Source organism: Eriocheir sinensis, chromosome 35, assembly GCF_024679095.1.
Source record: "Eriocheir sinensis breed Jianghai 21 chromosome 35, ASM2467909v1, whole genome shotgun sequence".
NCBI lineage: Eukaryota > Metazoa > Arthropoda > Malacostraca > Decapoda > Varunidae > Eriocheir > Eriocheir sinensis.
In genome coordinates, this window is record NC_066543.1 from 7,705,340 (window position 1) to 7,719,721 (window position 14,382).

Consider the following 14,382-nt stretch of genomic DNA (forward strand, 5'->3'; position numbering starts at 1 on the left):
GCTTGCTGGCTCTCAGTAGGGCAAGCTTGTCTCTCAGAAATACTTGATATACACATTTTTTGATCACATATCAATTTTAGCAGTTGGCATGGCTTTGAGTCTTTTTACATTATGTTGCACTCATTTGTATATAAGTTATGGTTCTTTCACTTCATCTTTGTTTCTCATTTTCATCACTTTTTGTACATATTTCTCTTTTTCTGCATGTGTGTCACTTTACTTATAGTTTGCCTTAGTTATTCAGCTGATGTGTTATTTACTGTCATCAAGAGCTTTTTGGATCAGTATTAAAACTACATGTGTGTGTGTATGTGTGTGTGTGTGTGTGTGTGTGTGTGTGCGTGCATGTATGTGTCTGTACGTTCGTGTGTGTGTGTGCGTGTGTGTGAGAATGAAAGAAAGAGAGAGAGAGAGAGAGAGAGAGGGAGAGATAGAATAAAAATGCATTGAAAAATATACCATAAAGGAAAACCTGAGAATCCAGAGGTATAAGTGAGGGCAGCAGTGGTCGCATTCATGTGTGTGTGTTGACTGTCCACCTCAGATGTTACATTATACACCGTCTGATCCCAACTCCCAAGGCACAACCTGTATGTAGAATATGAAACTAGGCTCAGATTGCTCAATACACTGTCCCCATTTGTGTGGTGTAGAGGCAGCCTGTGCAATGCTGATATGTAAGGTTATGCTGTCCCCTCCATGACTCCCTCCCCTACCCTTCTTTCAGAGTACTGTGCTCTCTGATGTGATATTGATATAGAGTAAGTCCTCTTTTTAATGAGCTATTTTGAGGAATATGAAGTCTTTATATCTGGAAATTCATTCTATCTGAAGGTATTGATAGTTACTCGGTGCTGCAAGAAGTAAAAGAAAAAGATATCATTTACAGCGCTGGTAGTTAATATTTTTTGCAGTTAGGAGTTGTCTTAATTGTTTGGGTGGTTTAAATAATATTGTTTATCGAATATCAACTTGAAAGGTATTCTATTAAAAAAACAAGAATATTGATTTGTACTGTTGGTTTGTTAGGTGTGATAAATCTGATTTTCATCGACCAGAATTTTTGAAATAGAAAGTTTGCCATAGTGGCATTCTCCTTATCACTCAGGCTGATATTGTTGTCATTGTAACTCGTTTTCTTTTCAGTTTCAGGGCCAAGTAGTGGTCCTCACCTCCTAAGTGCCATGGGGTCCCTCACCAGTCCAGTGCAGCACAAGGTGGCGCCCCACATGGTTCAGGGCCACCCAGCAGCGCACGACCTCCTCCACAACGCAGGTGGGTTGGGGGTAGCTGGACTTAAATATGCATTTTTTTATGGTAAAGGGGAGAGACCAAGGGCTGAAAAAAAGCTCCCTGAAGTGTAGCCCCTGCAAAGAGAATTAAAGATGCCAACACTAACTGTAGGTAGGGAGAAAATTTGCCTCATAGATGGTAAAATTAATGGTAAACACTTTTTATAGATGGTAAAATAAATGGTAAACACTTTTTATAGATGGTAAAATAAATGGTAAACACTTTCATTATGTCAGTGTCCTGCTTTGACTACTATATGAACAAATTCAGCAAAATTGTGTGACCTCTCGAAATAGTAAATTAATGCCCTCCAGTGGTAATACACACAGCCCTGCTACACGCGTCATGCTGAGTTGACTGCCTGAGTGTGACCAACTGTGTCCCCTGACTGACTCTCTTTGACTGACTTGTCCCAGCCGTCTGACTCTCCACATTTTAGCTCTTTCATACAATTGTTTTATGTCTAGAAGTTTCTTTAAGTTCTGCTTGTGAATAGGGTAGACACATTTTGAATTAAGCATTAGATAATGATGGATCATGTGCAAACTTTCCAGAGCCAGTACAATACAGCTGCATAACACTACCCTTTCCTTTATCATTGTGCCATCCCAACACAACTATACTTTATGTATAATCTAGAAAACAAATTTCATCATTGCTGTGTCTGTCAATCCTCCATTGTTTTGTTGAGGTGCAAAGACACTAACTGGGCTCTCCAGATGTACTAAATCCATTAACTTGCTGTCTCCTTCATCAGCTATTCCCTAGACACCCAATGATGGCAAGTCATCCCTCACAGCAGCCTCCTGTGAAGAGGGTTTGGTTGCTACCATTTTGTTAATTTCCCTAGGTCTGCGGCCCCGCCTTCTTGACTTGTTCCTTCCACCGACCATTATGTGTCGGACGGGTCTGTTGCACCTTCACAGCCAACTCATATGAAAAGTCCTTGAGTTTCGTGTCCATCCTTCTCTAGTGGAACATACATCATTGTAGAGACTTCACCACAGTTTAGGGCTCATGCCAGTGACTCTGAAGCCTTGGTGGCTGGTCTTCTATTCTGCATTGCTTGTCATGCTTTACCAGGCCTAAGCCAGTGCTCCAAGTAACTACAGCCTTACAAAAATGCACCTCTGACCTGGGAGTTTTGACCGTAGTTTGTCATGCAGTAACTGTTAGGCTGCAGTGCCCCATGGATTCTGGTGGCTTGTATTGCCCTCCAACCACCACCAATATCTTGAGGAAATCAGGCCTGCACACTAAGGTAACAACTTTGACTTGGGAGAGATGACTGTAGTCCTTTGTGCTGTAACAAGTAGGCTCCCATACCCTGATTCTTTACCTACATCTTGCAGAGGTCAAGCATACACTGTTGACACTCTTACTCAGGATCTAACAGCCCTCAATGTTATCTGTGTATATGGTAAGGTATTTCTCCTTCCCTGCGGGTAGGAACATTACTTCCATTGGCCCCTGAATTCTGACCAATGTCTGAAACCAATTCTGCAACTCGACTCGCTGACTGCCTGCTTCCCACATGACTGCCTGAGTCCTCTGACTGCTTCTCTCTCTGACTGACTTGTTCTGACAGACTGACTCTGTATAAGTGTTAGCCCTTTTAGACATGTGGTTTTGTCTAGAAGGCTTATCTGCTCATGAACTGAGTAGATAAATCTGAAATCAGTTACTAGATAATAACAGATCATGTGAGCAATTTCCAGAGCTATAGATGGTTTCATTTCATTTGTCCATCCACAAGTGTGAATTTTGATAGATGTGGCACATGCGCATTGTTATAGTCTTTTCTCTGTTGAGTAAAGAGCCCAGCCTGTGGGGTGGAATAGGTTGATTCTGCGTCAGTATTGTAAAGCAGTTGTTTGGTAAAATGAGCATGATGGACAATATAAATTCAATATGATGCAAATCTGCATGTTTGGGATTTTTATAAGAATGTATGAGTTTTTTTTGTATACATGAACATTCAAATGTATTTAAAAAAAAATAGCTTTAATATTTATCACAACAGTTCAGTTTTGCACAGCACATGTGCCACATCTACGCTCATGACTGGACAGACAGAATGAAACCGACTATAGTACAGTTCATTGACACACCACTATGATCAAGACTTGAATATGCATCTGTAAACTTCTCACCTTACAGAGAAAGACACGTGAGGAAACTAGAAAGAATAGTGCAGATGTAATGGCCTCAGATGTTGCTAATGACTAGAAGGCCTTGAGCCACAGGGTACCCTTTGGCTTGATGCGACAGAGATCACTGAATGTACCTGGTAGTTTTATATTTTCAGCTTTGCTTAAGTAATGATGAGTTCTAATAATTTTTTTCCTATTAGCTTCAGGCGGAGGAGTTGGCCAGAGCCGAGAAAGTGTTGAAGCAGCGATAGCAGATATCAAACAAGCCATTAGGAGAACCAAAAACTTGCCTATCAAATCTCATTCACAAGAGAGGTCCCCCATCAATGACAAAGCTCCTGTGTGGATACCTCGGTGAGTACAATCATACTTTTTGTATTATCATGCACATAGGGTGTTCCATGGCAATATAGGAACACCAGTGCCTCCTCCTCCATGGTGCAGTGGTTAGCCTGCCTAGCTATGAACTTGTGGGCCTGGGTTTGAATCCTGGCCAGGGCAGTTGGTGTACAGCTCACCCAGCTGTTCAGCCTCCCTTTCGGGATGGTCGATAAATGGACACTGAGGCCACACTTAGCTATAGCATATGCCCCAACTTTACCTATTATTTTTAATGCCGTGATGGTGGACATATGGCAACATGCTCATGATTTGTGGAATTGTCTTTGACAGGGGAACCGTAACATGTTTGTTGGCCATCATGTTATTCACTGGGAAAGCCATAACATGTAAGCATTTATTTGTAAGGGATGAAAGGGTCAAGATCATTAGAGTGGTAAAATTTTGAACATGATTTGTGCAGAACAGGTGTAGATAGCAGTTGTTTTCAGGTGACACTGTTCTATTGGCTAAAAGTGAGTTATGGTTAAAAATTAGCACAGTTTATGAAGTTTAGAGTGAACTTTCCAAAGAGTAAAGAAAAGTAACAGAAGTAATTGATTTTTGAGACTTCTGATTGTGTAGGCAGAGTGTAACTAGGTATGAGGTAACCTGAGGAGTATAGATGGAGCAGAAGAATTTCAATAACTGGGAGAAGTCAAATATAAGTATTTAAGCATGGAGACAGAAGTAAAGTAAGGGCAATAAAGGAGAGGCAAGCCATAAGGTCAGCTGAGGTAATCATGACAATGGAGGAAGCATGAAGGGGAGGAGTGGATTAGGGAAATGTACAGTTTTACCAGCCTTGACATATGCCTTTGATACATGAGAATGGTAAACAATGATGATAAACAAAAATATGTGCCGTAGATACGAGTTATTTTAGGAGAGCATAAGGATCAATAGGATGGGAGTGCATAATGAGGTGTATTGGAAATTTGGTATGGAAAAAAACTGCATTGACCTACAAAATGATGATAAAAACTTTAAAATCATTCACTCTCTTATACTTTTATCCATAACTTTATATTACTGTATAATCCCAACTTAACCCGGTAGCAGCGGGGATCATGTTTCTTAATGGTCCCTCCAAGCGAGAAAAATGAGAAAAAAAATCACCCCTCACACAAACCATTTCATAATATATATCAAAGCATTTGTGATCAGATTATGTATCATCTATTTTTGGGGGTTTATATCATGGCACAAATTTGGCCCGTTTCTGCTACACTGTAAAGCCACAAATTTGGTCTATTGCTGCTGCCAGGTTAATTACATCATCTAAAAAGAAAAAGTTGTATCAAAGAGTTGCTTTTTAGGATACTTTATGAACAGGTTATATTAGAAAGACTTCAGTGTGCTATGAACTGTTGGTGCCAGTAGAGATCTGTTTAATGATGTTGCTTATGTCTTAGATAAGAGTGCAGAGATGGCTTGGAAATGTATTGTCTCTTTTCAAAGGTAGATGTTTTCTCTTCTGACTCTAGATGCTTTCCTAATGATCGGGGTTCAGCTCATGCAAAAGATGGGTGTTGGTGATGATTACTTGCAGTTATATTTAGCTGAAGACTGGATGTAAAGTGTTCACAATCAAGTGGCGAGAAAGTCAAACTATGATTATTCAATTTGCTTTCCCTCCACTGCATTTCTTCCATCCTACGACTGTAGTTCTATAAAAAGGGAAGAGTGAAGATGCTTTTCCAACTAAATTTGATGACATTTTTCGGTGTCTTCCTGTTTCATATTTGGAGCAGCGTGTTGCAGGCATTATCTCTTGTTTGGTTTGCTCTTGACTTGACTCCGGTGCCGTTGTTCCGTAAAAAAGAGAAGCTATCGTCAAATAGTTCTTTGCTGAAGCATAATTGGTGGATCTGGGGCTGAGTCGTGCTTTACTGTCATGATTTGTTCCTGCTGTCATGCTGCCTCACAGTGTAGGGAGTGGAAGGGGAAAGCCACGTAGAAACGGCTGAAAATAATTTATCCAACGTTCACGTAGAGTAATAGACTTCTTAAAGCTGAAGTTGGCATGGAAAATAGAAAGGTGTAGCCTCATTAGCCTTGCACAGCCAGTCCCGCGGGCTGAGCTTCGCCTGGCACTCCCCTGACACTCAGCGACATCGTGGCAGCTGCCGCGGTAAAACGTTTGACAGCCAATTAGTTATTTTTTGAGCGAAAGGTACAAACAACACTAAGGTCTTCTAAAATGCCACCGTTACATTAATGAATGACTATAGTGGCACTGGTGCCTCTTTCGATCAATGAGTTTTGTGAATGAATCAGCACTGGTGGTGTCCTTTAGCTAACGTTGTCGGGAACTCGTTGTTGATAGTCTGAATGTGACACGATCCAACCACAAGGTGGATCTGGCTGCCTTGCCATTTCCTCAGTGCCAAGCAGGTTGGGGGCGTCTGGAGGCAAGGTTCAGACTTACGGAAATTGCGTTAGCGTTGGGTACACTGAGGAATGGGCTCCCCGCCAAACAAACATTGCCTCGTTAAAACTGTGGCGGCCCCTCCCCCCCACGGGCCCCGATAACCGTTTGTGCCGCGCCGGCCCCCCCCTCACGGCCTGATTGAACTCCTGCTGCTTTTTGCGCGGCGCCGACCCGGGCTGCGTGAGTGTGGCCTTGGAATAAGGGAGGCGGAGAATCCCTTCATAATTATGCATGCCTGTAAATCGTATGAATTTTGAACGCATATATTTAAAGTTAATGAAGTTTATGAAAGAGCTATTTGCATACAAATTTAATAAAGATCAACATTGTTATTATAGAGGGAGCTGTATTTACTAAACTGAATAATTATGAAGGCAGGTTGGGTGGGCGTGCCCATTTGTGTGTGTGTGTGTGTGTGTGTTATGCGAGCTAAGAGAGAGAGAGAGAGAGAGAGAGAGAGAGATGGGGGGGGGGGGGGGTGAGGCGGGGTGAGGTGTTGAATTCCTCGAGTGCTGGTAAGAAATGCTTCGGACCCCAGACTCTCAGACTCGTTGAGGGGGATGGCCCATCATATCGGTTGTCGGCTTGTTTGTACGTTCGAAGGGAGTTTTTCCCAGCAACAAACTTTGTGGGTCCAAACAAGGCACACAAACTGGTGATAGCACAGTTTTCTCTCCATGGAAAGGTTAACATTGTTTCTCCTGATGCACCGAGAGTGAAATGGCAAATGACATGGTGTATATATATTTTTTTTCATGGACTTTTTTCAATTTGATGCATTTTTTTTTCTCTGCGCCGTCTATGAAACTAGCCCCGTGCAGTTTATATTTTTTTGTATTGCTTTTAATTCTTTTATCCTAGAGCGTCACACAGGAGTCAATTTTCCTCTAAATTGATTTTGTAGCCCGTGCCAGCCCTCTTTTTGATGTGAACATGAAAAAGGAAAATAAATACTGACTCACCCCGTGAACACCGGCCACGGGTGTCCTTGTTTTAAAAACGATGATCACGGGAATACTTGTTGGAGGAATGGAACTTAATTATTTCTTCTGAGGTAGTGTTGCGCAATGATCAGTTTGAGCCTCCCAAACCCTCATTCTCAGGCCGGTATTATAAGACACTTACGCGTCTCACGTCAACTGTTTCTAAAAGTCAAAGAGGGGGTCAGTTGGGTTCTAATGAGTGTTTCTTTAGGCTCATTCTACTGAGGGAGGGTCAAACTACCACCAGGGTCATAAAACTACTCCTGGAAATGCCCTCAACTCATACGATAGCCTTGTTAAATATGTAAACTTGGGCGACGAAATGTTTTAAAATACGACCCTCAGAGTCGATCTAGCAGTGGATGAGAAACACAGGTCACAGACGCGGCTAACCTGTGATGCGACAACTACACTACAAACTTTCAAATCCTCTCATTAAGAGCCAGAACAGGAAACACATGACTTTAGCTCTGTGACTAACTTATGACACAAATAAGGTGTATCTATTTTAATAGGCTGGAGATCTTACTATAATACTTAAAAGCTTACTGAAATATACAAGAGTTGCTCGTTCAAAAAAAAAAAAAAATCAGTTACAAGAAATCAGTGAAAAAATAATCTAAATCTAGTTTGAATCAATAGCCAGATATAAGAGTATGTAAAGAAAAACGGTAAACTTTCTAGGGAGACTCAAAATAACTAAACTTTCTCAATAATTATTTTCCTCGGTATTTGTATGTATCGTTTTTGAGGTATGGACTACAGTACTTTACTTCCTGTCAAACTATTCGATGCAGGAGTACATCTTAGGGATACGAACAAGGCTTCACGAGCGGCGCCATTCCCTCGCCTTCCGTAGCTCCCGCCCCGAAGATATGGACCGTCAAATTGGAGTAGTTGATCACATTTCCCAAACCTGATTACATCGAAACTATAAGAGGATGGGAGGACTACTTCAGAATGCGAAATACTGGGCCATATTCCTCCCCCATCGTGGAAAAAAGCGTAATTTGGTAGTTTCAAAGGATTTTTTTTTTTTTTTTGTGTGGGTTCGGTCGCCAAGTAGTACACACCTTTCCGTTTTCTGTTCCCTTCTGCGGGCCTCGTGGGTGACTATTACAGTTTTCTTTTCCTTTTTTTTTGCTCCATTTAAAAGAATATATGGGTACTTAGCAACTCCACCTGCAAGGAGAGAGAGAGAGAGAGAGAGAGAGAGAGAGAGAGAGAGAGAGAGAGAGAGAGAGAGAGAGAGAGAGAGAGAGAGAGATAATGTCAGTAAGGCCTGCACGCTCGGTTACACAGGAAAACACGTGCACTGCTTTGTCCTTTTTCCAGAGAATGCAATTAGGGTTTAGCGTGTTGCAATTTCAATTAGAAAAGACCCAACCGCGTCCCCCGAGACTACGTAGTTAGGGTACTTTCGCTAGTGTGCTCGTTCACACTCATACTAGGGAGAGTGAAAAAAACAACAACTGCGGAAATTTGAAAAGTCGTATGAAAATGTAGTGTTATCGAAAACAAAATAAACATTCTCTAATATGACAAGTGTTGAGTTTTATGCTTCGAGAGAGAGAAGAAAACAACTCTGGAAATTTGAAAAGTCGTATGAATGTGTAGTGTTATCGAAAACAAAATAAACATTCTCTAATATGACAGGTGTTAAGTTTTATGCTTCGAGAGAGAGAAGAAAACAACTCCGGAAATTTGAAAAGTCGTATGAAAATGTAGTGTTATCGAAAACAAAATAAACATTCTCTAATATGACTGGTGTTGAGTTTTATGCTTCGAGGGAGAGAAGAAAACAACTCCGGAAATTTGAAAAGTCGTATGAAAATGTAGTGTTATCGAAAACAAGATAGTTAAACATTCTCTAATATGACAGTGTTGAGTTTTATGCTTCGAGAGAGAGAAGAAAACAACTCCGGAAATTTGAAAAGATGTATGAAAATGTAGTGTTATCGAAAACAAAATAAACATTCTCTAATATGACAGGTGTTGAGTTTTATGCTTCTAGAGAGAGAAGAAAACAACTCCGGAAATTTGAAAAGATGTATGAAAATGTAGTGTTATCGAAAACAAGATGTTCTCTAATATGACAGGTGTTGAGTTTTATGCTTCTTCTCGGATTACCAGACTAGTTGTTTTCTTTAAGCGAGTACAATAGTCAGTAGAAAGGCTCCCAGTCTGGTTTCTTTAGTCTCTTTTCCGACATGTTCTCTTCTTATTAATACAGAGAAGGAGGCAGCTCAAGGGTAAAAAAGGAGATAAAAAAAATATTCACTGGCTTTAAAGAACACAGTCAGGTACTCATTTCCATCAACAAAAAAACACTCACTGGCTTTAAAGAATACAGTCAGGTACTCATTTCCATCAACAAAAAAACACTCACTGGCTTTAAAGAATACAGTCAGGTACTCATTTCCATCAACAAAAAAACACTCGCTGGCTTTAAAGAATACAGTCAGGTACTCATTTCCATCAGCAAAAAAACACTCACTGGCTTTAAAGAACACAGTCAGGTACTCATTTCCATCAACAAAAAAACACTCACTGGCTTTAAAGAATACAGTCAGGCACTCATTTCCATCAACAAAAAAACACTCACTGGCTTTAAAGAATACAGTCAGGCACTCATTTCCATCAACAAAAAAACACTCACTGGCTTTAAAGAATACAGTCAGGCACTCATTTCCATCAACAAAAAAACACTCACTGGCTTTAAAGAATACAGTCAGGCACTCATTTCCATCAACACAACAACACTCACTGGCTTTAAAGAATACAGTCAGGCACTCATTTCCATCAACAAAAAAACACTCACTGGCTTTAAAGAATACAGTCAGGTACTCATTTCCATCAACAAAAAAACACTCACTGGCTTTAAAGAATACAGTCAGGCACTCATTTCCATCAACAAAAAAACACTCACTGGCTTTAAAGAACACAGTCAGGTACTCATTTCCATAAAACAAAACACTCACTGGCTTTAAAGAACACAGCCAGGTACTCATTTCCATAAAACAAAACATTCACTGGCTTTAAAGAACACAGCCAGGTACTCATTTCCATAAAACAAAACATTCACTGGCTTTAAAGAACACAGTCAGGTACTCATTTCCATAAAACAAAACACTCACTGGCTTTAAAGAATACAGTCAGGTACTCATTTCCATAAAACAAAACATTCACTGGCTTTAAAGAACACAGCCAGGTACTCATTTCCATAAAACAAAACATTCACTGGCTTTAAAGAACACAGTCAGGTACTCATTTCCATAAAACAAAACATTCACTGGCTTTAAAGAACACAGTCAGGTACTCATTTCCATAAAACAAAACATTCACTGGCTTTAAAGAACACAGTCAGGTACTCATTTCCATAAAACAAAACATTCACTGGCTTTAAAGAACACAGCCAGGTACTCATTTCCATAAAACAAAACATTCACTGGCTTTAAAGAACACAGCCAGGTACTCATTTCCATAAAACAAAACATTCACTGGCTTTAAAGAACACAGCCAGGTACTCATTGCCATCAGCACGTAGAACTGATTGATACTGCCTGAATAACTCATGACGCCGCGGCCCTCTTTATGCAGTCACTATAAAAAGGACCTGGTTAGCGATAGAGGAAAGAGGCTGTTTGTGAGCATGGATTCTGAAGTCACTGGAGTGGAGAAAAGAACCTAAAGGGCGCTAACGGACAAGTAAACACGACCTACCTGTGTACTGAAAACAGGTGGGCCAGGCGTGCGTCTTTCCCCCATACCTTCCTCCTTCCCCTTCCCTCTCCCCCTCTTCTCTCCTCCCCCTTCTCTCTCCCTCCCTCGGGCCGCGCTGCCACCTTCTGCGCCCAAGATAATTTCTCATAATTAACACCGGGCGACTTGTTATGAAGTGGAGGAATATTAATGACGGCGCTAATGTATGGACGGGAAGGGCCGGGCGCTGCTGAAGGTCACGAGGGCTGCGGAAGGGGTGATGGGGTGCGGGGTTGTCGGGGTGGCTGGGGAGAAGCTGCTGGTGGATGCATGCCGGGGTGTTGGGGTGGCCGGGGAGAGCTGATGGGAGTGCTATAGTGTTGGGGTGGTTGTGGGGAGCTACTGGGGGTGTGTGCTGGGGTGTTGGGACGTTGGGGTGACCGGGGGAGCTGCTGGTGGATGCATGCTGGGGTGTTGGGGTGGCCGGGGAAGAGCTGCTGGGTGTGTGTGCTGGGGCGTTGGGAAATTGCTGGTGTGTTGGAATATTGGGGTGACCGTGGGGAGCTGCTGGAGGGTACTGGGTTGTTGGGGTGGCCGGGGAGTAGATGCTGGGGGGACTGGGGTGTTGGGGTGGCCGGGGAAGAGCTGCTGGGGTGTTGGAATGTTGGGGTGACCGTAGCGAGCTGCTGGAGTGTACTGGGGTGTTGGGGTGGCCGGGGAGTAGATGCTGGGGGGACTGGGGTGTTGGGGTGGCCGCGGGGAGCTACGTGGGGTGCTGGGGTGTCCTGGTGTCCTTTGCTCGAAGTTCTGTGGCTCCTGTAAGACTCGCGCCGCTGCTGTCTGCTAAACCTTACGGTGTCATGTTGCTAAAGCTTGATTACCGCCTTGTACATTACGGCTTATACATTGATTTTCTCTCTCTCTCTCTCTCTCTCTCTCTCTCTCTCTCTCTCTCTCTCTCTCTCTCTCTGTCTATCTATCTATCTGTCTATATCTATCTATCTATCTCATGCATGGTGACACTTGCTAATCGCCTCTTCTCCTCTTCATTGTTCGGCCTCTCGCTTCCTCCATTCATCCATCCATCTATTTTTCCTTCCTCTATTCCTTCCTTCGTCTATTTTTGTCACGTTCTCTCTTCCTCCTTCATTTCCTCCTTTCTTTAATTTTTTCCTTAACTCCCTTCTTGCAGACCTTTTAATTTGCTCACAGATTCGTTTGCTCTCCTCCTCCTCCTCCTCCTCCTCTAGCTTCTCTTCCTCCATTACCATCGCTTCATCACTTTCGTTTTCTGTCCTTCATGTTATTGTCTTTCCTCTCACTTCTCATTCTCCTCATTCTTCGTCTTCTCTCCGCGTCTCATTTCCCTCCTCTTTTGCATTTTGTCTTTCTTAATTTTCTTTCTCCTCTTCTTTTTTCGTCACCTCATCAGTCATACTTTGCATCCTTCTTTCTTTCTCTCTCTTTCTTCCTTTCGTTTTTTTGTTTTGTTTCTCGTTTATTTTCTTCTTCTTTGTTTTCTCTTTCTTCATATTTCACCTTCCTTCCCCTCGTTCATGTTTATCCCCCTTCCCTTTCACATCTTTTACTACTTTCATTTTTCCCTCCTTCTCCTCTTTCTTCTTCGTGTTTCAATTTCTCCTCCTCGTCTTTCTTCTTTTCGTTATTTTTGTATTTCATTTTTTTTATCCGTTTGAGTTTCATATGCAACGTTTTTTCTCTTTTTTTTTTTCCATTCTTCTTTTCGCTTTTACCAGCTCGCTTAATTTCAACTGCTTTTCCCTTCACTATCCTCCTCCTCCACCTCCTCCTCCTCCTCCTCCTCCTCCTTCTCCTCCTCGCCTGGTCGTGACGTCGTTCTGTAATCTCCCTTCTCACGTGGTCGATTGGCTCAGCTGAGGAGGAGGAGGAGGAGGAGGAGGAGGAGGAGGAGTGGCGATATTGTAAGGGAAAATGGATAGGAAGGAAGAGGAAGGGAGTAGGGGTGGGAGGAGAAGGAAGAGGAGGGAGAGGGAGAGGGTGAGAGGGGGAAGGAAGGAAAACGCAGTGGAGGAGAAAGAAGGGAGGAATAGAAAGAGGAAGAGAGGAATGGTGTGAAAGGGAGAAAAGGGGAAGGGGAGAATGGAGGAAAAGAGTTGGCAGCGTAGTGTGTTGGTGGAAGAGAGAAAGGAAGAGGAGGAGGAGGAGGAGGAGGAGGAGGAGGAGGAGGAGGAGGAGGAGGTAATAGGTTCGTGCCTTGGCCTACACTATTATCCTTTTGGAGGGGGTGATTGCACTGTTCTCCTCCTCCTCCTCCTCCTCTTCCTCCTCCTCCTCCTCCAGTCCAGTTCGTCCTCGTCCTCGTCTTCTTTTCTGTATCTCATAATTTCTCCTCGAATATATTTCTCTCTTCCCTTCCTCCTCGTCCTCTCACTAAGTCGTCCTCCTCCTCCTCCTCCCCTGCTGTTCCTATTGTCCGCCGCGTGCTGTGCCGCTCCAGTGACGTCATGATGGGGCTGTTTTTATAGACGTGTTCACGCTGCTGGCGCTACTTTTCCGCGGCCGGCGCTTCTTTCACCTGCTGACATAAGCGTGAGCCCTTGCTTCACACGCGCCGGAAATATCGAGCAATCTTTTGCAGCGATACAAGGCTAGAGGGGATGTGTTGTAAGTAACGGGTGGGGCTTTACAAATAAAAACGTTGATTAAAGTTTAGAGAAAAAATATATATGATGAAAATGTGTACTTGGCACTAGCAGACATCATTAGGCTGGCATTAGTAAGTTTAAAAATGGACTTCTTCTTATTTGTGGAATAAGCTGCTGTCAGTCTTTAAGTATGATTACCAGCTTGGACGAGGCGAGCTCCTGGCGCTCCTTCAACGTTTATTAATTTGTTTCAAGTCAAGAAATGTTGCACCGCCCTCGCACAGCGCCAGGTTATCAACGCTGAATATTAATTTTCTTAAAACTAATATAAATCAAAGGAGCATTCTCGTTATAAAGTAATGCTGTAACATCTGGCCGAGCCGCACTTCCCTGCCGCGGGCTGCCTTGACTTGGTGCTGGTGTTGGCAATTATTTTAGCGATATTCTGCTCATAGGAAACAACTCATAGTTACCTGCTGGTGTTTATGATTAACATCTTTTTGTTTGAATTTAATTCATTCAAAGAACATGACGGTACTCCGTGGATGTTTGTTGCTAATTGTTCCCGAGCAAAATGGCAATATTATTTTAACACTGCCAGGGCCGCCACAGCCGCGCGGCGTAAAGTGATGTTAATTAAATGATGCTGAGTGCCCGGCTTCCCCTGCCTGGTCTATGTACGCCCTCATCCGTAGCTCGGGATCTCTCGTCATCTGCCGTAAAGTTCAGGACTCACGAGTGGAAACAAGGGATGCCCAGCAACTTAAAGCAGTGCAGAGGGATGTAGAGTGGCGGAGTGCATATACTGAGCC

General features: G+C 42.7%; 1 protein-coding gene across 5 annotated transcripts in view; it reads left to right on the plus strand.

Annotated features, from left to right (window-relative positions):
* Nucleotides 1-14,382, plus strand: part of LOC127007351 (alpha-protein kinase 1-like) — a 137,166-nt gene that overhangs the window by 96,524 nt on the left and 26,260 nt on the right. For 4 of the 5 annotated variants that reach the window (XM_050878210.1, XM_050878211.1, XM_050878212.1 and 1 more), the window contains 2 exons: nucleotides 1,147-1,275; nucleotides 3,647-3,800. In XM_050878210.1, the coding sequence (XP_050734167.1) occupies nucleotides 1,147-1,275; nucleotides 3,647-3,800 (283 nt within the window). Of the gene's footprint in view, nucleotides 1-1,146; nucleotides 1,276-3,646; nucleotides 3,805-14,382 lie in introns of those variants that run through there. The other variant, XM_050878213.1, reaches the window with a different exon arrangement.